The 23,706-nt window shown below is 46.7% G+C and overlaps 1 protein-coding gene and 1 long non-coding RNA gene across 2 annotated transcripts; one reads left to right on the top strand and one right to left on the bottom strand.

Annotated features, from left to right (window-relative positions):
* Nucleotides 1–4,084: 4,084 nt before the first annotated feature.
* DMRT3 (doublesex and mab-3 related transcription factor 3) lies at nt 4,085–18,549 on the bottom strand. Its single transcript, XM_047769547.1, has 2 exons — nt 17,727–18,549; nt 4,085–5,773 (listed from the first exon to the last, which is right to left on the bottom strand). Exons 1-2 carry the CDS (start codon nt 18,181–18,183, stop codon nt 4,803–4,805), a joined length of 1,428 nt encoding a protein of 475 aa, XP_047625503.1. The 5' UTR covers nt 18,184–18,549; the 3' UTR covers nt 4,085–4,802.
* A 353-nt stretch (nt 18,550–18,902) lies between these two features.
* On the top strand, nt 18,903–19,302 carry LOC125121286 (uncharacterized). Its single transcript, XR_007133426.1, has 2 exons — nt 18,903–18,990; nt 19,154–19,302. It is a non-coding gene; the product is annotated as an uncharacterized LOC125121286 (long non-coding RNA).
* Nucleotides 19,303–23,706: the final 4,404 nt, after the last annotated feature.

Here is a 23,706-nt window from a genome sequence, read left to right on the forward strand (position 1 = left end):
AAGAGCCTAGTCCAGGGGTCCAGAATCAGTGCCCCTTTCCCCTGGTACCTGTCACCTTCCCAGGTTGCTCTACATTAATTTCAACCACAGCCATGTGCCTGGCTAAAAAATGCCTTGCTTCTCAAGACATTTGTGAAACTCCTTTTGTCTTTTCCATCATCAAGAGTGTTGGTATTTCACAGAAAGCTCTCACTCACATGTGTTAGAATAGCTATTACCGGAATAACTACAAGATTACCAGAGATCACAATAGCCGGTGAGGAGTAGAGAAAGGGGAGCCCATGTGCATTGTTTGTGGGAATGTAAACTGGTGCAGCTACTATGGTAAACAGGATGGAGGTTCCTCAAAAAATTAAAAACAGAGCTACCACATGATCCAGCAATTCCACTGCTGGGAGCATATCCAAAGGAAATGAAAACACTGTCTCAAAGAGAGATCTGCACTGCCTGTTCATAGCAGCATTATTCACAAGATATGGAAACAACCTAAGTGTCCAATCAACAAAGAAAATGTTACATCCTGGAGTTCCCTCGTGGCTCAGCGGTTAACGAACCCTATTAGGATCCATGAGGATGTGGGTTCGATCCCTGGTCTTGCTCAGTGGGTTAAGAACCCGGCATTGCCGTGAGTTATGATGCGGCTTGGATCCTGCGCTGCTTTGGCTGTGGTGTAGGCTGGCAGCTGTAGCTCTGATTCAAACCCTGGCCTGGGAACTTCCATATACCACGGATGCAGCCCGAAAAAGAAAAAAGAAAATTTTACATCCTAAGTGAACCAAGCCAGTCACAAAAAGACAAGCACTATATGATCTCACTTATATGTGGAATCTAAAAAAGCCCAACTCGTAGAAACAGAAAGTAGACTGGTAGTTACTAGGAGCTGAGGGGTGGGGGGAAGTGGAGAGCTGTTGGTCCAAGTGTACAAAGGTCCAGTTGTAAGATGAGTAAGTCCTGGGAAATCTAATGTACAGCATGGTGATGAGTTAACAATACTGTACCATATGCTTGGAAGTTGCTTAGATTTTAAATGTTCTCACCACGCACAAAAAAGTAATTACGTGAGGTGATGGATGTGTTAACTAACATTAGTATGGTAATCATCTTGCAATGTATACATATACCAAATCATCACACTGTACATCTTAAACAATGCTATATGCCAATAATATCTCAATAGAGCCAGAAGGAGGTGAAGGTTTGTTGCTATTTCTTAAAACTCAAAGCTCTAGGGCAACACCCATTGCTAGGTGGGTCAGCAAGCCAGGAATCACAAAACAACTGAAAAACTGGCAACACCGCCCTCAGGAGAAAGGGTAGCATATTTATGCTAATATCTGGTCTTTTACTAACTAGAAGCTTCCAGAAATAGGCATTTCTGATCCAAAATGTGTACTCAATCTAATCATTAACACTGACACTGACAAGTTACTTGAACTAGCTCTAGGGCATGAAGCAAGACTGTGTACATGGTGAAGTCACAGGGAAGCAGATGGGAGTGAAGAGGGGGTTAGAAATCCCAGCATCACAGTTTGCATCCCTTAGCTCGTTCACACGGCAGAGATCCTAAGAAGGAAATCCAAGGATGTAATGCAGAGTCAGGTGGTTCTCACACCTGACTCACACCAGTGAGTTGAAGAACTACCTGGAGAGGATGGTGAAAATGTAGGTTCTTGGGCAACCAGGGATTCTCAACTCAATGCATGGGGCCCAGGAATCTAAACTAGAAATTAAGTGTTGGGGTTCCTGGACCACACTTTGAGACAAACTGCTGAGAAACAACATAACATACCCACCCACCCTCACATCTCAGATGTGCAAAGCATTTACCCTAAACCAGTAGGTCCTTTCTAGAAGGGGAGAGAGGCCATGTGGTTTCTTTTCATATGCATTAATGTTTTGGTGGGGAGGTCATTTTTGGCTACCCCATGGCATATGGAGCTCCCAGGCCAGGGATCAGATCAGAGCCACAGTCGTGACCTAAGCTGCAGCTTCAGCAACACTGGATCCCTAACCCACTGTGCTGGGCCAGGGATCAAACCCGTGTCCCAGTGGCTTCCAGGACACTGCAGATTCTGTTGCGTCAGAGCAGGAACTCCTAATATGTATTAACTTTCTATAAGCCTGGTCTGACTCAACTGCAAGTGTACAGCCAAGGACCCAGATATTTTGTGTGTGACAGATGGGATTTAACTAAGAGGTGGCTGATGCTGTTTTTTTCTTTTCATCCAGATGTTCAGTGTCCCGAGTGCCCATGGGCAGGAGTGTTCATTTCCCTTGAAATCTACACACCACTGTGGCAGGATGGTCTCTGAGAGCTGAGCTAGAATCTAAGAGGTTTTGCCACTTTAACCAGAGGAGCCTCAGCTGTCAGAACTGCAGAGGAAGCAAAAGTGAATGCAGGACAAAGGATCTTAACAGCCAATTTCTCCCTTTGACCACTGACCACACCTACCACACCGAAGCAAACATTTCTTGCTTCAGAAGATGTTACTGAGGATCAAACATACCTGCAGTAGCCCATGAATAAGCTGTCTTTCAGATCATTCCATGTTGCTGGCCATTGCAAAAAGAAAGCAAAGACTGATGATCTGTGGGCAAAATCGAGCTGTCAGGATCTCGTATCTTAAGCCAAGTTTTGCTCAATCCCGGTCATTCTACCTGAAGACGGGACAGACTGCAGCACTGTCGTCGCATATGGGATCTGTTATCATTGTTGCTTATTAGATAAATGCAGATAAACTTTTGAGATGAAGATGCCTTTGAAAGTACATTGGTGCTAGGTAGGCCCAGACTTTAGTCCTTCATCACCACATAAAATGTCTTGGACATGTGTCTTTTGAATCAGGGGTTACATTATTCTCCTCTCCAGCCCCTCTATTTCTTCCTTTATGCAAACTGTTTAAATAGAACTCTAACAACAAATCATTTCCTTTTTTAAACTCTGGTATGTAATCACATCAATTAAGTACACATTAGTCCAACTAATATAAGGAATTTTTCCCCTAGTATAAGGATTTCTCATTCAAAAGGTGCCCAATAGAAATACAAATGAGATTTTATTTAAAATGCCTGTTTTTCTCCTGGGACCCAGGCAAGGCTGAGGGGCCTATCCCCTGCCGAGGAAGTATCTCAGGCCAAGAGGATCTACCCTTCTCCCTCCCAGACTGAAGAACATTTGGAGACTTATTCTTGCCCTGGGAGCTCTCTCTGCATCCTTGTCATGTAGAGGCTTTTATTTATTTTCTTATTTACTTTCCCTTCCACGTTCATAAGTTTATTGTCTGACCTGGGGAGTCATCTTTCTTCTCAAGCACTCAGGAGAGTGGAAACAGTAAGCATGGTTGGTGGAAACATCACTGCACATTATTGTTTTAAAATTCACTTTTAAAAATACCTGAGCAAAAAAGTGAATAAAAACAAATGAAATAAATAAAATAAAAATATCTGAGCAAGAGGTTTGCCATATTAGTGTCCTCCCCCTGAAAGCCTTTTTAAAATGAAGGGGAAAAGCCCTGTTTCCAACGGTTTGTTGCGGTCACCTCCTAAACTGCAATGGCATCTTCTCCAACTGAGAATGAGGAAATTCACTTCTGCATCCTGACGGCAAATAGCAGAATATATTGAACTAAATAGGAGGAACTGCTCTCGTTGATTGAGTGCTGTCTCTATGTCAGGTACCATGCTAAGCACTGTGCTTACTTCCCACACTGCAGATTGTTTCATTTTTACTTTGTTTTTAATGAGATTCTCCATCATGTAATCCCTGCCATCTTCGACTCATGGGCAGGTAACTTGGTCAATAGCAGACAAAGAGCCTTGTCTTACACATAGTAGGCTCTCGATAAGTATCTTTTGAAGAAACAAACGAATAGATGGATAGCTGAGTTATCTCTATTCTTGAACAATACATTCTATCTTTCTGAATGCAGTCCCCAAACTTTGCCATTCATATTTCTCGAGGAATGTCGCATTCAATGGAAACCTTGATCCATGCATTAGAAAGCAGATTTTATATCAAGTTTCTATTTTTAGACATCCTCTTTCAACAAACAGAAATGACATAAACCAAGATCGTCTCCTTAGTTTATTTTTTCCTAGGCTCCTTAGCATGCTACATTAACCTGACAAAGCTTAATCTTGTGTTCATTTCACAATACAGTTCATGCAGTTCACAGCTGTGATTGGTTTTACATTGACATAACACATGTTTCGATTCAGCCATGTGAAAAGAATAATTCTTAATGGAGTTTGTCTCTGAAAACTGTCCAAGCTTAAATAAGCATGAGAGCAGTTCACTCTATTAAATGCAGTTTCTCTTTAAAATGCAAGAAGAATTTTTAGCACATGAATATAAGGTCCCTGTTTATAGTCTGTTTGCAACTGAACCACTTCCTTGAGGTTTCACATATCCTGAGGAATCCTCCTTTACAAAATTGCATTCAAGTATACTATTTTATTGAACATTCCAGATTGAGTTTAGGAGCAAGGCTGACCTTCAGCTTTACATCCCCAAATAAATCTTCCATGGGCCCAAGGCTTTCTCGACTATTCTTAGCATTAGACTCTCTTTTACAATGAACATTCAGCACTAAAGCCACAGAGCAGAGCTATTTGGCATTTTCCAGTGAAGTGCAAAAAATTAAATAAGTTATGTTTTTATTGCTAAGGTATAGAATCAAGCACAGTCACTTTGTCAAACAGAAGGAAAAGGTATACACAGGATGTGGGCCCTCCTCAAGGGGGAGCCCGGGGTTCAAATGCACAGAAAATGTCACCTGGTCACCACCCATCAGGCGCCACTTCTAAGATGATGTGTTGAGTATTCTAGAGTCTGAGGAGTCAGACCTCTCATCATAGTCGTCCTCGGTGTAAATGGACTGCTTTGACACAATGGGACACCCATCCTCAGGGATGGAGATCCGAGGGTCTTCTGGGGCACGGGCAGGGAGGACAGGTGAGCTTCTGAAGACGCTGGCTGAGTTGGTGGGGAAAGGGCTGACATACTGGGACCTCAGCTGGTACTGCTGCTGCAGCGTCATGGTGTTCCACAGGGTGACATCGTTGGGCAGGAAGGGGCTCGACTGGTTTCTCGCCAAAGTATTCCTCAGCATCAGAGGGTACCGGGGCGGCTGGGGGAAGGGGTGTTGCAGGGGCACGGCCAAGGGGTTGGGGACCACGTTACTAGAGTCCGCGGAAAACCTCAACGTGTCTGGGACCCTGAAGGCCGAGCCCACGGACCACTTGGAGGAGGAGATGGGGTAGGAGCTCAGCGTGTGCTCGAAGATGTGCCCGTTGGAGGGTAACACCAGGCCCTCGGGCTCTGCTGAAGTTCGCTCTGCAGCGGAGCCGGAGCCGGAGGAGCGGCTGGAGAGGAGGACCTCCACGGCGCTCACCAGGTCGCCGCCACAGCCCTTTAGGATCAGCTCCAGCACCGTGGGCTTCTGGTTGGGGAATATCTTCTTTAACACTTCCAGAGGCGGCCTGTTGGCTTTCAGGCTGAAGGGCAGTGAGACGGTCCCCGAGGGGCCCTCGATCAGGAGGTGGTTCTGCTCCCCTGGATACTTGGGGCTGTCAGGGCGGCTCTCGGAGCTGCCTCCGTTCTTCTGGGCCGCGTACCCGCCTTCATCCACTGACACGATCTCAGGACTCTCAGGGGTGAAGCAGCCCTTACTTTTGGCCACATCCGGGGAGCTCCTCTGGTCCGTGTCTTTGTCGCTGAAGGTCTCTGTGTTGTCGGTGGTGCTGCTGTCCCCAAGCCGTTCTTCAGCCAGATCTGAAAAGCACAGAGCAGCTGGGTTAATCCTTTCCTGGTGTGCATAAAGAAGAACAGATGTGCTCAAGAGAGGGTCCTACGCCGGCTTTTTAAAAGGGGAAGCGGCTTATAACATACTGCCAGCCTTTAAAAATCCCAACTATGTGATTGCCAAATGGCAAAAAATAAAAACAAAAAGAACTCTGTACATAAAGATCTAGAAATTGAAGTGATTTCTCAAAATGGTGTGTGTGGGGAAGCTGGCTTTCAACACAGAAGAGCAACACGATACCTACAACCGTAGAAGATGTGGCAATCTAGCAGGAACAGTCTAAACAGGGACCAGGCTGAAGATAAACACAAGAAAATGAACTCAGGCTCCTCTTCTGCAAATAAGGGGGCAATGTCACCCAAGGACATCATTAGCTGGTGCATGACCCATATGCCCATGGGAAATTTCCACATTTTAAATCCATTTTCTCATGGTTGGATTTTGCGTTAAATGTCCTGCGAACTAGTTGTCTTGTAAGTTTCATCAGAATAGCATGTACTAGTCAATACGACTGCCAGAGTGAAGGAAGCCTCTATACACTGAAATCTTCTTAAAAGGCCAATCGTGGTCTGGCCACCTTGACTGCCTATAACCTGCGCTAGAGGGCCAGCAACACCAGCTGTGAAATCTGGATGTGGGATGGGCTGCCGAAGAGGAAGAAGGAAATGGCTGGAGATGGTTTGTGAAACCACCAGGGAGCCAGATCCACCAATGAAACAGTGTGTCTCTAGGACCTGGGAGAGCAAGAGGCAGATGTGTTTTCATGAACTGTTTAATTAGTAAAACTCATAGAGGAGACTTAAAGATACCTTCCTCCATGCTATTAAAAGAAGACAGCTGATAAAGCTCTCTTCCCAAATAAAGCAGAGAGAAACAAACAAACAAAAAACCTTCCCAAATAGAGCAGAGACTTGCTGTGATGTAAACCAGTTGCAAACTTAACATTTCGATGAAAGACAATTACCCCGACAAGGGCTAGTATTACAGTGCTAAGCAGGCAGAAAGGAAGGAAGAAAGAAGTAAGACTGGTTTGCTTGCAGAAGTAGATGCTAACAAACCTTTATTAATAAGCTATATGCAAGTGGATCTTTATCTTTTTTCAAACATGTACTGGTTGTGTCTACTCAAAGCCAGTGTAACTGATCTAAAGATGAAAATTATTAATGACCCAGTTGTCAGGTTGTAAACAACCGGTTTGCCTGTGTTCTCTACTGCCCTGCCTGAATAGCCCCATTGTCACCTTCTCTGTGGGCACACCTGATTATGTGTAGATAGCCAGCCGGTGAAATTTCATCAAAGCAGCTTCTAAATTCTATATCCTCCTGCTTGGTGTTTAAATGCCTTAAACAAAGGCCCATTTTTGAACGTACAGTTAAGGATGTACCTTAACTATATCAGAAAAACAAAACTTTGATTCTCTGCAAAGCAATAAACATGTGCTAAGCTTAAATAAATACTTTTAAAATATTCTTAAACTACATCAGTAAAACTCTGAGTCATAAATATCACACAAACTCATGCTTATCCCAAATGTGCACTTTAACGAAACTGCTTCCTTTTCCAATATAAAACATCAGGCACCCAGGTGGGGGTGACATATGAAGCCATTTTTGCTATAACAACTCTGAGATATGTACAAAAGACCTATTTTTGCAAGAGAAACTAGACAGACTCTCCTGCAACTTCCTGGGACTGGGGACCCAGTTTTCATCTCGTGGGTTAATATGGTATTTGTCCTTGATCCTAACAAGAAAAAGAGCAACAAAAAAGCTTCCACACTTTCATATCTGAATCAGCTAGACCTGTCCAAATCTTCCTGACTCATGACCCCATGCCTACCTCTTGGTTGTTACTCTATTATTAAACACTTGAGAATGAGTGGACAGTGACAGTATGTTAACTCAGCACTGAACTCAACACACAATTGAATCGTGGCCCCTGCTCAGTGGAGCTTGAGAAAACAAGTCAAATATTCTCCCCAAGGAAATATGGACATAAAATGATGTTTTAAATACAGTGCTTCTCCAAAACAGTGTTCTTCCTTTGGCTTTCATTATCGATCATTATCAGTATCAAATATCTACATCACGATAACTTGCAAGACATTGCGGGAAACAGAATAAAGGGTAGAAAATACCAAGAGTGTTAAGACTGGCCCCTAACTTGTGGAATTTATTACCAAGTTGGGGAGATAAATACTCGTATGCCAGGAGGAGGGGGAGCAAATGCAGTCAGGTAGAATCTGCTAAGTGGCAAATATGCACACACTGAAAACATCACAACTGCATTATCCACAGGAGCCAAAAAGTGGAAACAACCAAGTACTCATCCATGATGGATGAATGGATACACAAAATGTGGTCTGTGCATATAATGGAATGTTAGTTGGCTTCAAAAAAGGAATGAAACAAAAAAGGAATGACATTCTCACACATGCTATCATGTGGATGAACCCTAGATATGTGCTAAGTGAAATAAGGCAGACACAAAAGGACAAATATTCTATGACTCCACTTACATAAGCTACCTAGAATAGGCAAGTAAGTAAAACGCTATTACAAGGGGCTGCGGGAGGTGGGTAATGCGGCCTTATTGTCTAGTGGGTACTGAGTTTCAGTTAAGGATGATGAAAAAGTTTCGAAAATGGAAATTGGTGATGGCTGAACAACACTGTGAATGTATTTAATGCCACTATTAGATATCCCGTTTAAAAGGTTAAAATAGTAAATTTTACATTATGTATATCTTACCACAAAACAGTGAAGGAAATATGATACACAGTATCAGAGCAATATAGGAGATGATGAGGTTCTTTTTTAAGTGTTAAACAACTGGTTCTTCTAGGAAATAAAGGATATGTAAGTACAGCTAAAAACTCTAAACTTAGGTATATTTAAATGAAATGTGTGAACCTAAAAATAGCTTCCTATTTTAAAAGGTAATTTTCCCTCACCTGGGTGAGTTGCAAACACTGAAGACATTTGAGGAAAATGTTTCAGGGTCTATTATCAATTAAGAATGATTCAGAATGCTTCAGGCTCCAGAAGAAATGATTCAAAGAGCAGAAGTTTAGCCACAAGGTTTAGCCAAAAGGTTAACTGAGGAATGATTTTCTGGCTAATCTGACACATCTACCATTATGAAAGTGCAGCATTTTTTCCCATGATGGTAAAGGATATACTGTCCCAATCAACTGGTTATTGGATGACAGGATTACAAAGCAGACAAGAGAAAATTTCACTTTTGAACCTATTGTCCTGCTCTGCAGAACAGGCCACAGTGGAATCTTAGATGGGTGCCAGCTTGTTCACCAACCATGAACCCCTAGACTGCATGAAGCCTCTTTCGCATTTTATTGTGCTACCCTCTGAACCTGCTACTGTGACATCCCAGTGCAACAAGCACAGAATTCTGGTCACTTCTCAGAAAGTGATGGTGGACTGTGCTTATTCATCCACTCTCTCTGCAGATTCATGGACTGATCAGTCTCTCCCAAAGAGTGTGGGGGCTATGGCCAAAAAGTGAGAAAACCTAATAGGCTGTCAAGGAAATCAAATCTACAAATTCAGAGCATCCTAACCAAGTTCAGCACTGTTCATTCTGTATACAAAGGGGAGACAGAAGGCACTGAATGAAGCAATGAATGGGACACTCCTATGGGGTCCATACACCTGAGCACCATATAAAGTCCTGCTAAGGGCTGCTGGGTAAGCAGAATCCCAATCAACATCCAAGACCACAGGAGATTCAAAACTGGGCAAAGGAAGACTGGCCTCTCACCTTGTACCAAGAACAACTCCTCACCCAGCAATAATTTCTAAAGGGCAGAATATATGATCCCTGAAAATTCATGGTGCCAAGTATTGGTTGTATTGTTTACCTAAACTACAAGTATTATAAATTATTCTATCATAAATACAGACTTTCACAGGTAATTATAGAGGGTGCCTTTTGAGCCCAGTGATAAAGGATAATTTAATAACAGGTATTTCTTTACCTCTTTAGATTTTTTTTCCTAAATGAGCTTTATAAATTGTTCATGTTGGTTTAAAACACAAAGGCCTTTCTAAATGGAGAAATGTAAAACTGCCAAGTAGCAAAATGAAAAGGGAAATACTTCCCAAATATTTTAACCTCTTTCTTCTTGAAATTTACACCTTAATTCCTAGCACCTAAAAAGAGTATATTTCAATTGATAATATTTTTACTCCTTAGTATATGGGTGCTGAAGGCCAAAACTATTAGACTAAAAGTTGAAAGATGTCCCTTTAATCAGATATTACAAACCAGTTATTGAAAATTATATAAAATCTGCTATTTCTAAAGCTAAACATTTAGATTTGTAAAAAATCTTACTAGATGTTCACTCTTCGATTTCATATTTTTCATGATGTGGAAACACTCACAGCCACCCCTGAAATAATCTCTTCACAAGGGTAAGATTTTTGTAAATTAGATACTCTTTACAAGGAGGAAATTTTTTCCATGGGAAACAACACTATCAACTTCAAAATATATTTATTCCATGAAACAGCTATAGGAAACTATTGCCTTTGGAATGGATAAACAATGAGATCCTGTGGTATAGCACTGAAAACTATATCTGGTCACTTATGATGGAGCATGATAATGTGAGAAAAAGAATCTATACATGTATGTGTGACTGGGTCACCTTGCTGTACAGTAGAAAACTGACAGAACACTGTAAACCAGCTATAATGGAAAAAATAAAAATCATTATTAAAAAGAACAGCTACAGGACTTTAAGGAAAGAAAATGAACACTCACACAAAAGTGATTTCCAATCTAAAATTACAGTTTGCAAAATGTAACTTTCTCTAGTGGATTTTTTCAGATGAAAATGCAGTTCAAAAAAACCCCCTAGGTATTCATTTCAACGGTTTTGAGGAAGCATACTACCAATGGTAAACAGACATTCTCCTCAAGACACATAAAAATGGAAAATCTTCCTCACTTAGAGGAGGGGTGTATTATCCATGCCAGCTAATTATATCTACAAAAACAAAATATGGCAAATGTCCAGAATGAAAACACAAACACTTTGGAATAGAGAGTGCTGTTTCCTAGAGCGAAAGTCACTGGACCTTTTTTTTTCTTTTGAAATCACGTCAAGCATTTTGAAACACGGATTGTTCATCCCCATTTGTTCACTTGAGCTTTGGGGAACAACACCTCTAAATAACTGGTCCCTGATGGGTCATTTTCAAAGCACACAAGTCTTACAGCAATGGCAGTAAAGAAGCCCTGGCAGGATGGAGCTTCCAGAAAAGACCACAATCCAGTCAGAATTCAAACAGGAGGCAGGTTTTTTACATTTTTTTGTTGTTGTTGTTGTTGTCCTTACCTTGCACTAGAAGTGCTGAATCATAAAAACTGAATAGCTGAAAACCTAAAGTACAGCAGGGAGTGAATGCCAGTCTAAAATCTTTTCTTTTCTTCCTGGGGTGGGGGAGTGGGGAACTTGTGAAAAGTAAAAATAAATAATCATGCTTTGCTTTTTAAAAATCATGAACAATACTGGCTTAATAACATGTGAAGAAATCAGGGTGACTCCTTAGGACCAATATTTGGGGGGTACATTGATATAGAAAGGGCTGGACATAAGGAAGTGTGGTTTGCAACTGTGGACTTGTAAGTCCTACAAAACTTGGCTTTTGATCTCTTTCTTGACTCCAAAGAGAGTAATTTTCAAGAAGTAGGAAGGAAATTACCTATACATCTACACGCATGTTTGAAACTTAGAAAAATGCAGCTGGCAACTCATTTATCCATCTATTAATAAATAGCATTAACTCCTTCACTATGTGCCCATGCACTGTGCTAGGTAAGATTATACAGAGATGATCAAACCATTTGCCTCTTGGCCTCTGAGAGGCTTTCAGGGTTTTTTAACTAACTAATATTTTGCAAAATTTCCAAGTTATCTGAGCAGTGTCATATTTTACACTGAAACACAGCAGGTAACACAGTAACCCAAAGGCTGGCAGCTGGGCAGACTGCTGAATTCATGGGAGGGAGTATTATTATAAACATTCACATATAAAAACTAGGGGTACAACATACTGAACTGAACAAAGGAATAATCAGTGGTGGGGGGCGGGGGGGGAAGGTAGAACACTGGTCCCAGTTTCAGAAAACTGATGTCTGCCTAGTCACTGGAATAGAAAGAGATTAGATATTTGGTTTAAAAAAAATGTTCTGTATGTTAGGTTTTCCATAATACTGTTATTCAGTAGCTGATTGTGCCCATTTTTAAATAGCTGTTTAACTGTATGATACAGATTTTTTAAAAAGCCACCTAGTTATATTTTAGTTTCCCCTTTGTTTCTTTAGAGAACAGTAGTTTGCAGTGCTCAGACAAGAGGGTGACTCACTAAAGCCATGCAGGACTCTTGGGGACTGATGTGACAAGATCCCAAGGTGATGGGCCCACGATGACCAGTGTTCCACCACCCAGGCCCCGACCTCTGCCAGAAGCACCCATGCAAACCCCATCAGAATCACATGGCACTGGAGGTGGGGATCCAGAGACCTCAGTGAGTGATGGCTGAAGGGGTGCAACAGGTTAAAAACCAAACAGAGGAGGAAAGCAGGAGTGAAGGAGGAGGAGACGAGAGAGAAAGGAGAGTCCCGCAGGCAAATAGGATTTCACTGGGTTCTGTCTGCCTCCCTGTCAGGAAGAAGTGCAACATTTCCAGAAAGGGGCTCCGAGTCCTCTGGGGATGTTGATTTATGAAGATTTACTCCCTTTCCCTCAGTAAAGCTGTTAGCAGAAAGTGCTGACTGGCTGCTGCAAAGAATTTCTCATCAATGCTCTTTGATTGTATTTTGCAAACAAAATGCCTGTTGCTTGGTAACATTTCACTTGAGCCTGACCTTCCCCGAAAGTTATTGCTATCAGATTCGATTTACACTGTCCTCCTGTGATTACTGTAATCTTTTAAACCTGGGAGTTCATCCATCAGGGAAAAGAAAAGTTGGTTGTGTAAGTCGAGAGCGCGGCTATCTGCCAGATTTATAACCTGGAGGGGCATGTTGGGGTGGGGGAGATTCTGTCCGGGATGGCAGTAGAATTCTGCTTCCCAGACCTGGGAACGCTCCTTTTTCCTGCCAACCTTGTGCTCATTCCCACAAGATGGACACCAGCGTCTGTCTGAGTCTCTGCCCTGGCCACTTGGGCTCCACCAGGAGAGAGAGGCTGGGAGACCTGCCAGAGCTACACTCACCCCAAGGGGTACCCCTGAGGGCCACTGGGGCTGGGCTGGCTTCTGCAGCCTAGGGTTGCCAGATAAAAGAGCAAGCTGCCCAGTTAAATCGGAATTTAGGATAAATCACAAAGAATGTTTTAGCATAAGGATACCCCATGCAATCTTTGATATCCCATTTTTATGGGTTTAATTGCAGGGTTTGGGGATTTTTTTTCGGGGGGGGTGGTGTTTTGGTTTTATTTTTGCTAAATCTGGCAACCAAAGCAGGGAGCCAGCAGAGAGGGGGCAGGTGTCCAGAACAGTGGGAGTGGAAAAGGCATGGCTGGCGTCTAGCCCCTCCCCAGGGTCTAGGGCCCTGCCAGAGGGGCAGTGAGAATTTGAGGAAGGAGCCGCTGCTTCAGGGTGCAATGGGGACCCTGTGCAAGGGGACAGCGGTCCAAGGAAGCCTCCGGGGAGCAGAAGGGGCTGCCACCACTGGGTCCTGTCCATCGCCCCAGCTGGCTCTGGGTCCCAGAGCTGCCTACTGACACTTTCATTCGCTTTGTTCAGCTTGGCTGCCCGGGGTGTGGAGCCCAAAGGCAACTCCCTGGGCCCTGGTGGGAAAGGCCCTGGGCTGTGAGCATCCCGGTGTCCGGCCCTCCTGAACCGACCTGGAGTTAAGGTTTGAAAGAGACCAGCACGGTCTCAGTGTCGAATATTCTTTTTCATTTGGTTGGCTTTAATTTTCAAACTGCAACTCTGAGTCAGGCCCCTTGCCCCAAATCAAACCATCTTAAATAACCAGACCTTCATTTTAAATTCATAGCTATACCTCATGAATGACTCTGAAGTCTCATTCACTTTTCCTTTGCATCTAGCCTCTAGTCACAGAGGATTTCCCATCTGGGCCTGGACTGGTGTTCTGGCAACACTCATTATCCTTACAGGTGAGTATGTGTATCTCTCTCTTTTTTAAAAAAATAAATTAAAGTACAATTTAAAATTAGGAAGCTGCCCAGACAGAATTTAATCAGGCTGGAGCTGAAAAGCCAAGAACAAGCATAAAGATGCTAGGAGGTGCCAGGCAAAAGGTAAAACAAAATAAAGCCAGTTTTTCCCAAATCTTCCAACTTCCCTCCCTATAGGTTTCTTGGTCCATCCGTTTCAGGAGATACAAAACAGGAAAGGAAATCCTACCTTCCTATTTAACCCTGCTTTTTTATTCCTAATCAAATATGATGTTTTTGATTTTTTTAATAAAATTGTAAACAACTTGTTAACATATTTATTTGGATGGCAGATGTAAATCTAGGAAGAATCCATAGCCGCAGACCTCTCAGCCTGTGGAGACCGCCGAAAGAGCTGGGGATGGGGGAGGGAGCCAACCACAGGAATGTAACTTTAGCTTCTCACCTTTGTCGTGACCCTTAACTTTCCTCAGCTCCAGGGCCCAGGTCCTGAAAGGCTGGCTTGGCTGGTTGAGGCTGCTGACTCAGAGACACTAAGAGCTGAAAGATGTTCACACTTCCCGAGATATTTTCATTACAAGAAGGTGGAAGGAGTAAGGAAGATAAAGAAAGAATGGAAAAGAAAGGAATCAACAGGATAGATTGAAAGAAGCTTAAAATAGAATTGGGAGCTCAATCAAAATCTAATAATTCCAGGCCAGTCATGGATGATAAACAAGGGGCAAGGGAAATGTACACCCAAAAAGAAAAAAAAAAAAAAAGAACGCTGCAATCGACAGCTAGAAGAGATAACGTGAGAATATGAAAATTCTCCCGCCACGTTAAAAGGGATGTTAAACATAACAATTGTTATATAAAATAATCCTTGTTTCTTTAAAGATTCTGAAGTAGAATTTGGGACAATTTCTTCCAGCGACAAAACTGAGTTTTGGTGTTAATGTGGCTCCCTGAATCGGGTGTTTTTTTCCTCCAGGTGTGCCCTTCTCTAGGCTGTGGGGCTTTTCTCAAGGCTTTCTAAAGAGGGGGAAAGACTCCGTGTTTGTGCGCCTGCATTTGCCTCCAACAAAAAAAGCAAATGTCTCCACAACTACGTACTAAAGGGACCAACCAAGTTTTTGACATAGACATCACAAAGAAATAGATCTCCATAACTTGCCGGCAGATATTGAGACATTCCTAATGGTCTGGGAACTACTGTACATGTGAGCCTACCATTCAAACAGAGCTTGACCTACTTCTCTACATGCAGTGAGCCACCTGTCCAGAAGTATAGCCGACATGTTTCTCAATATGCACAATGGTATGTTAGACATGAATAAAAACAACAGCCAAAAACATACAACAACATATAATGCATACAGCAACCTGGTAGTCTCATCCACGTATTTTCCCTAACGTCAACCCCACATGGGCTTTCTCTGTACAAAGCACTGCATAGAACTGATCCACTTGTATGCTTGCCTTTCTAGTGGAAAACAATTATCTGTTCCTTTCCTGCTCCCTCCTACCATCAGATTGGTGATTGGCTTTTTTTGTTGGTGTTGGATGGAATTCTGGGGTTGAGCCAATCGAAAGACAAAAACAAAAGTTATATAAATGAACGTGCAAGGTATGCAGCAGGACCAGTTAGAAACCAAGCCGTTGGTCCCTGACAGCTCAGTCCCCAGAGGCCTTCACTCTGACCTCTTCTTGTGGTAAATCCTGTTCTCCTTTGCCATTACTTATTTTCAATTTGGAAAGCTCAGGTTGTCCCTGAATGTTTGGTTCCCCGGAAAAGAGAGAGGACCAGGTCTGGTTGTCCAGTTGCAATCATTCTCCCTCTCTTATTCTCCCCAAGCAGGTACCTTTCCACAGCCACTGCTGCTGCTGCTCCACCTTCCGGCCTGCCCTCACTCCCCGCCTCCCAGGCCTGCTTTTGGTTTTCTGACTCTTAAAAACCATAAATGTTGGCTATCCCAAAGAATGGTTTGAAGACCACAAGAATCCACGTGAAAAGGAATCCCTCCTTGGATAAGAACCCCTGAACCCTGTGCACTATTACTGGGGGTGCTGCTGGACAGGTGGCCACTGCAAAATGCTACCTCCTATACAAACTCAAACTCCGGCCCAGTGTTGGGGTAAACGGAGGCCGAGAAACTGGAAATGGAAAGGTTATTGGCATGGATCGACTTCTAGAACCGAGACAGAACTCTGCTGGCTACTTGCTCGAACTTAAAGGGAAAAAAACAAAAAGAATGTTCTTTCTCCACATTTTCCTAACCTTTTCCTCTATGGAAAACTATAAAGACATCACACTGACAAGAGAGAGTAAACTGGGAGTGGGGGGATATTGCTCAGGGAAATGCTTATATCCTACCTTGGATTAAATAGCCACAAAATCCATGTTCAGCAAACTCTCTTCTGTCCTTAAATACCCAGATCTGCTCTTCACATAAAATGTTCTCAGAGCTTTGGGTCTGGAGAACATAAATGAGCAACAAGGCAGCAGAACTACACCTACCAGGCTACCTACCAATTTACCCCAAAACAGCATTTCCCCAGCTCCACACAGTAGACTAGGGCTCCTGAAAGCCTATCTCGAGAACCCAGAGGTACTGTCTTTTTTTGTGGGGGTTGGGGGATAGTAGGCAGAAGCTCTACCATTAGTTTCACCTACAGGAGGGCTTTGGGCCTTCCAAGGCCTTTCCTCTCTGAATTCTAACACACACCTTAACCCCCTCCCCGAGAAGATGGGTACATTTGCCTCAGTGAAAGGGAAACATCAAACACCTGTCCACTGAATTCCAAGAGCTTGAAATCTAAGGAACACTTGAGCTGGACAACAATATAAGCCAGAAATTCCCAAGCACAAAAGACTCCACAGGGGTTTGCCAGGGTAGAGGCCTGAAGAACGTAAAGGTGAGGAAGGGGAATGTGCCCACCTTCAAGGCTGAAGGCAGATCCACACTCTCTAACTGTAAGGCATGCAGCAGAGGAGGAGAGGAAAGGGGAGAGGACAAGAGGAGGCCCTGCACCCCCACCCCCACAACTGGGGAAAGCACTCTCCAGGGGTGGGGGCCTTTCTCACTGTAAGTCTTTTTATTTGTATTTCTTTAAAACCAAAGAGACTGCTGAGGGCTGCCTTCAAAATGGTGTTAAAGGACCTGAGCCCTTCTGCAAAAGGAGTTGGCTGACTCTGGGGGCACCAGATTCTGGGTCCCTGCTATCAGTCTAGGGGCCTTTCTGGCCGTCTTTATCATTGCTTCTAAATGAGGCTTCATTCAACAAACTGCAAGAAGCTGGAGCCCACAGTTGGCTACTATGAAGGCTTCAGGTTCCCTCCAGTTCCCAGAGAGCCCAGAAAAACGCGGAGAATCAGACACGCCTGGGATCTCAGTTCCTTTCCTGCACATATCCATCGCAGCTTCTAAATATCGAGCCCACTAAAGCCGAAAGCCAGAAAAGCCTGGCCTGCCGCATTTTAACTTGGTCCAGTTCTGACCTCTTTATTAACCCTTCCTCTTTTAACCTGGGAAAGGCACTTGGCGAGCCGAGGAGTCATTCCCACGTGCTCCAGACTGAAGGCTGCTTCGGCCGAGAGACTTAGGACTAGCTTGTTGAAAGATGGGGCGGAAGGCCGGGCAGAGCCAACTTCCCCAAAACTGGCCTCCCGGCCTCCCTGCCTCCCTGGCAAAGCCACAACAGCCGCCTGTAAGTTTTTTCGCCCAGGCTCCGGGCCCGACCCGGAGCACGGCAGCCGCTCTTACCTGGCTTGGCGAGCTGCGCCTGCAGCGCCCCGGGCTGGGGCTCAGCAGCCCAGCGCAACGCCGCGGCCGCTGCCAGCTCGGCGGCTGGACGCGGCGGCGGAGGCGGCTGCGACGGCTGCGAGGTCGACGGTGGCTGCGGGGCGGCGGCGGCGTCTCCCGGCGGTGGAGGTCCCGGCAGGGCGCGCAGAGAGTCTGGGATGAGGCTCTCGAGGCTCTCGTTGGCCTGCTGCCTGCGCAGCGCCACCTGGGCCGCCATGACCCGCTGCCGCTCGATGATGAGGATGCACTTCTCGCAGGTGCAGTCTTTGAAGCGGCAGTAGCGCTTGTGGCCCTTGAGCCAGGACAGCACGCCGTGGTTGCGGCAGCGCGCGCACTTCGGCGTGCGCTGCAGGGGCGCCCGCGGCGGCTGCGACACCGGGCCGCCCATATACAGGTAGGGGGAGCCGTAGCCGTTCATGCCCCGGGCTCCGGGAAGAGCTGGCGGACTGGCGGCGAGAGCGGGTCAGGGGGACGCTGGACGGCGGGGTTGGGAGGCCGGCTCTGGGGCGGCCTCCGGGCGGCGCAGTCCTTGGTCCCGCAGGCACGCAGTCCCAGCAGCCGCGTGAGCTCCGGCGTGGCAGGCGGGGCAGCAGCTGTTTACTGCTCCCGCGGCGCTCAGCTAGCAGCCTCAGACTACCGGCTGGAGCTCTACCTATCCCACGCCGGTCGCGTATTTGGCCGGCACGTCCTCCTTCGCCCAAGCGCTGCAGCGGCTGCCAGGAGCCGGCAAGAGCTCTGGTTAAGGTCTGAGCCAGCTCATCTGCGGCTCCCGCGAAGCCAGCCAGGCACTTCCTCCGCCGCCCTCCCCCCCTCCTCCTCCCTCCCACCGCCACCCCCACCCCAACCCCCCGGGTCCCTGGCTTCTTATTCCAAGCCTGCCTCCTTCCTTGCAGCTCAAGCCCCTCCAGTTCCTGCACTTCACCTTCTTTGCCACCTGCCGCACGGCCACTCTCACGGGGGCGCTCAAGGCCCCCTCCTCCAAGCACCCAGCGCTTCCTCTGCTGCGGCGGCAGTCACCGCAGCGCTTCGCTACGCAGTGGTGCACGCAGGGCGGGGAAGAAGGGACCAGCGCGGGTGAGAGTGGGGGTGGCTGTAGGCGAGCTCCTTCTCTCTCTTTCCCCTCCCTCCAGGCCTGATTTGGCAGCGCCGACCCCAAGGCCGCCTTCATTCCCACACTTGGCCACAGATACACCGCTCCGAGAGAACCGGAGTCTACCGGAGAGTTGTGGGTGCACCCTGGTCCCGGCGTGAGCCAAGAGGGTTTTAAGTTGGGGGGAGCGAGGCCCGGCGGCCACTGGAGGGAGGAGTTGGGGGAAGGGCAGTGGAATTGGTTCGAGAAATGTTAGCTTTCTTGATTTCCTTTTGCAACTTTGTTTTTTCTTTTGCAGCTGCAGAAGACAATATTAGAAAACCTCTGGTCCAAGGATGACAATCCATTTTGCAGGCTACTTCACAGGGGAAAACAGTCCCTCCTCTCTGGCGCTGAGTTTCTCTACCCTCATCCCCACGTTTTAATAAAAGTCTCTGTTCTGAAAGACTGAGAAGTGCTCTTATGGAGGATTTACTTAAGTACTGGGTCTAAACTTTCAGAGAGCAGACGGAGCCACGCTTGCACCCCCAGAGTTACCAGTCATGATCTCCCCTCCTCCGCCCAACCGCCTTTGACCGATCAAACGGAGGTTTCGCATCACCCATTTCAAACCTCCACGGAGTCAGCACTCTAGTTATGGGTAAGGGATAGGATCACACCAACACCCCCAGCGTCTTTGGGTAGATGGGGTGGGAGAGGGCCCTTGGACAAGATAACAGCATAAAACTGTTTAACCTGTTGTCTGCGTGCTTTTAATCTCTGAGTACGGGTTTGGCATAAAGCAGACTACTGCCACAAATGCACATGGGCCTGCCCCCAGAGCAAAAAATAATAATAATAATAAAGGGCAGGTGGATACAGCTGCACAGAGTAGCACGATGTCTCAGTGCGAAGCAGGGGAGGCGGCAGTCCCACAGCTAAAGGTCTACAAGCTCCTGAGAGCAGACCCTGAACTCATCTCTTGGCGATCTGGGTGAATCAAATGGGACACCTACATAGACAAGTTCCCCGATGGGCAAACATTTGGTTGCACAGCGGTCCTTGTCCTCTAAGCTTTTATCTGCCTTCATCTGCCCATGAAGCCAACAGGCAACCCAAAAATGTCCCTCTGTATTTGCTGTGAATTCAAATACCATCACACGTTTTAGCAGCCAACCCTCCACCTAGAAGGGTGATTCCGGGAGGGGAGGAAGTTAAAAAGGGAACATGGTTGATTGTATTTCCCTTGAGGCCCTTAACTGCCCCCCATCTCTCCCATTTCTGACCTGCAGATCCAGTGGGGTGCAGAAAGGAAAACTTTGCAAGGGAGGCCTGTCTCCAAAGCCACTTTAGGCACCAACCCCTGGGTCTTGCCCCTAACCCTCCTACTTCTCATCACCTCATCGATCCTCTCCTCCCACACTTGGAGAGGAAACAAGCCCTAAAACACTACAAATGGGAGGAACTTCATAAACTCTCAAGAATGGAGGCATAGGTTACCAGAAGCCCCGTGGGCCAGCAGCAGGGAAGTGGGAAGATAGCCAGTCCCGATTCACGTGAGGAGAGACAGAGAGGACCTAGAATGACATTGTATCTGGGAGTTTCCATGCTGAAATCTCCAGGCTCTTGGGAAGGTGGCAACCACAGAATTTTTTCAAAGCCAAGTTTCTCCTGACAGTCACCAAATGGTCAGCAAAATCAGGGTATATAAAGAAGTCGGGAGTGAATAATTTTTTTAAAGGAAAGCGGCAGAGCTCTGCACCAGGTTTTTTTTTGGGGGGGGGCATTTCCACTACTAAGGCGACCCCCTTTCCTCCCTCAGTCACCTAGCCACCCTATCCCTTTACTCCTCAAACAGTCTGGCATTATTTGGTGCCGGGACTCGTTTCACTCCAGTGCACATCAGGGGCTGAGATCTAAATACTCATTTGATATAGCGCGGTAATCCTTTTCTCATATTTGATGGGAATGTTTTCCATATCCCAGTATTTGACAACATCTCGCTATAGGGACAGGTTTGTATTTATGTTGGTAAAATGTCCCCTGCCTCAAAGTCTATTGTAACCCAACACCTGACAACCCCGAGTCCCATTTCTGTTTGCAGAAAGGGTTTATTCAAGCACATAATGGGATCCCAGCAGAAAGCCTTTCAGAACAAGGGGCTATGGTAAACTTCACCACATGAACTCCGTTTCCAGGGCTATTAAGCTTTTAATTGGAAAATAGCAGAGGAAATTTCAAGGTGACTATAACGTGTTAGCAGTTAGTGTGGAGAAGAAAAGCTGGAGTGGGATGAATGTGGAAAACATATGGTCCGAATCACATTTAGGAAGAACGGCCTGCTTCTGCTAAGTCCCAGCCGGCTTATACACTTATGGGAAAAATCATCAAAGAAATCAGAAGGGGAGGGAGGAGGATTACAAGTAAACGTAACCTCACTAGACTGGATCCACTCTCATTCTGCTCTGGGTGGGGTGTGTTGCCCTCGAGCATGTGTGTTCAAACCACAATTAATTGGGTAGAATTGTGATAGTTATAAACATCGAAAGGGTGAAAGATAGTGTTCATATATGGTTCTCTTGCTCTCAGTGCACACACAATCTCCTGGTGTGTGTGTGTGTGTGTGTGGAAAAGTTCAGAATATAGGTGCCTGCGCTGGGAAATGGAAGGTGTACTGACTGGAAGCTGCTCATCACAGCGAGCAACACTTAATCAAAAGGACAGTTTCATATTGTGCCCGTTGTATAATACATCAGGAAATTTTCTGCTTTGTCGGATTCTTGGGGAGGGGGAGGTCAAGGTTCCTAGTCTGCTGTTTAGAAAGCGACCACGGTTACACTGGAGGCCAAGGGCTTAGAGAAAGGCCGTTAAAAGCAGGAAAATGAGCTCCCTCTCCCCCACGCATGAACTTTTAGGCTCTCACCCTGTCGGTGCCTCTGGACATCGCTGGCTGCCTAGCTTCACGTTGAAAGGGGGTGGACAAATGTCTAGCAAGACGGTGGGGCAACCAGTAATCAATATCCTGAGATGACAATAATGTCCCTGTCTCCCGCAATTAATTGGGGAGAGAGACTGGTGTGCTTGCCCGCCGCGGAAGCCGTATTCTGTGGGGGCGCTGGACAGAGTGTAGAGACCGTGCCACCAAGAAGTGACTGAACTTGCCTCTGGCAGGCCGGGGGACCCCGCCCAGTAGAAAGATGATTCTGGACGGCCACGTCCCTACACTGTTTTGGCATCGGGCTATCCAAGGATTCTGGGGGTAGGCGGAGGCTTTCTGCAGCAAACAGCGCCTCTAAGGCCCTGCAACATCTTGGGCCCCGGTGCAGCCCGCCCAGGCACTGCTACTCTGTCCTTATTCTAGAACTCTCTCAAAACCAGCAGCAATCTTATCTAGCAGGCAAGCGCTCCCACCGGTGAGATTCCTGAGTCGCTGCCCAGAAACAACATCTTCGATTGCCGCATCCTTTAGTTTGGCAATAAGGGTGTCGCTCCCACACTGCAACATCTGAGAGGTCCCCAGAGCGGCGACATCTAACCGCTTTGGAAGAGATGCACTGGGAAAGGGCACCCTCGGAGCGCTCCCGCTGGGCCAGGGTGGCGGGACCCAGGCCTGGTTCCTCAGGAAGTCCAGGGCTCTGAATGTTGCTTCTCAAGAGTCCCTTCGGCCTCCGTCTGGGAGGCGAGGCACGAGCGCCTGGGTCCCCGGGGGCGAGTGGCATACACCCCGCTGGGCAGCGGGAAGGCATTGAGACTGGTGGCAGCGATCAGGTCCCCACGTAGTTTTGGGAAAGTGTCGGCTGGGCAGCCTGCAGACCCCGTCTGCCATCTCTGCCAAGGGAAAGAAACCTGTACCCTCCAAGGTGAAATGAGAGCAGCGCTGACTTTATAACAGTTTTAAGATAATCTTTCCCCTGCGACCTTAAAAAGCAAAATAAGCCAAGGAGATCATTTTAGATAATTTAGAGAAACATTCAAGAAGCAAGGCAGTTTCTTTTCCCCAGTGTTTGCTTTCCTGGCCCTGGTGCAGGTCCCAAAACAACCCCCTCGCCGGAACTCTCTTTCGCCTCCCGGCTCCTCTGCAGTCCCCCAACTAAGCTCTACTGGGGCGGGGGAGAATGTGGGCGGATGTGAAGACTTGCAGGGAAGAAGTCCCTTCTGGGTTCGAGAAGCCCCCGGGAATAAATATGGGAAACGGCTGGCGCTGCCCCTGCACGCCAGAGAAATTTGGTGCGAACTCCACACATAGAAGCCGACTGGCGAGACAGTAACTTGCCGAGGCGCTGGGCAGACACCTAAAGACCACCCCACCCGGGATGACTAGGCCGAGACTCAGCCCACAGCACCCAAGATAGAGCCTCCTGGGCGGGGCAACTTCCGGAGCAAGCGAGGGCCCCGCCCACCAATCCACTGGCCCCCAACCCCGCTCGCCCCGCCCATTCGCGTGGGACTCTACCCAGCTGTCCGTCGCTGCAGCTTAAGGCTGCGGAAAAGTTTGCAGGCATTTTTGCTGAGGATGGGGGACGGCACTTAACGAACTGTTGGCTTAGTAAAGACCAATGCGTTTCCAGGAGTGGTAGCGGGAAGAGGTGTCCTTTCAGGGCGAGAATCAAGAGTCGTTGGCGGCTGAGCTTCACGGGCGCCAAACCCCACGCAGGCGACGCGCAGCACAGGTCTCAGGCCTCACCCGCGTGCGTGTGCGCGGAGGGAAAAAGGAGGGCAAAGACTCCTAGCAAGTTTCCAGGGCAAAGCTCCCAGAGGGATGGCGGCGCATGGCGACGCCAACCGGCGGGGCGGACTGGGTCAGGCCCAGGCCGACATGGAAAATCCCCCGCCCTCAATAGGCTACCCTGTGGTTTTCTTTGTGACACGAAT

The sequence above is a fragment of the Phacochoerus africanus genome, chromosome 2 (genome assembly GCF_016906955.1).
Source record: "Phacochoerus africanus isolate WHEZ1 chromosome 2, ROS_Pafr_v1, whole genome shotgun sequence".
Taxonomy (NCBI): domain Eukaryota; kingdom Metazoa; phylum Chordata; class Mammalia; order Artiodactyla; family Suidae; genus Phacochoerus; species Phacochoerus africanus.

Excerpts from the sequence above, each read along its gene's own strand:
- DMRT3 (XM_047769547.1), bottom strand. The coding sequence starts at position 18,183 with ATGAACGGCTACGGCTCCCCCTACCTGTATATGGGCGGCCCGGTGTCG. Across the intron at positions 5,774-17,726 it reads GGCGCAGCTCGCCAAGCCAG|ATCTGGCTGAAGAACGGCTT; the intron begins GTAAGAGCGGCT and ends TGTGCTTTTCAG.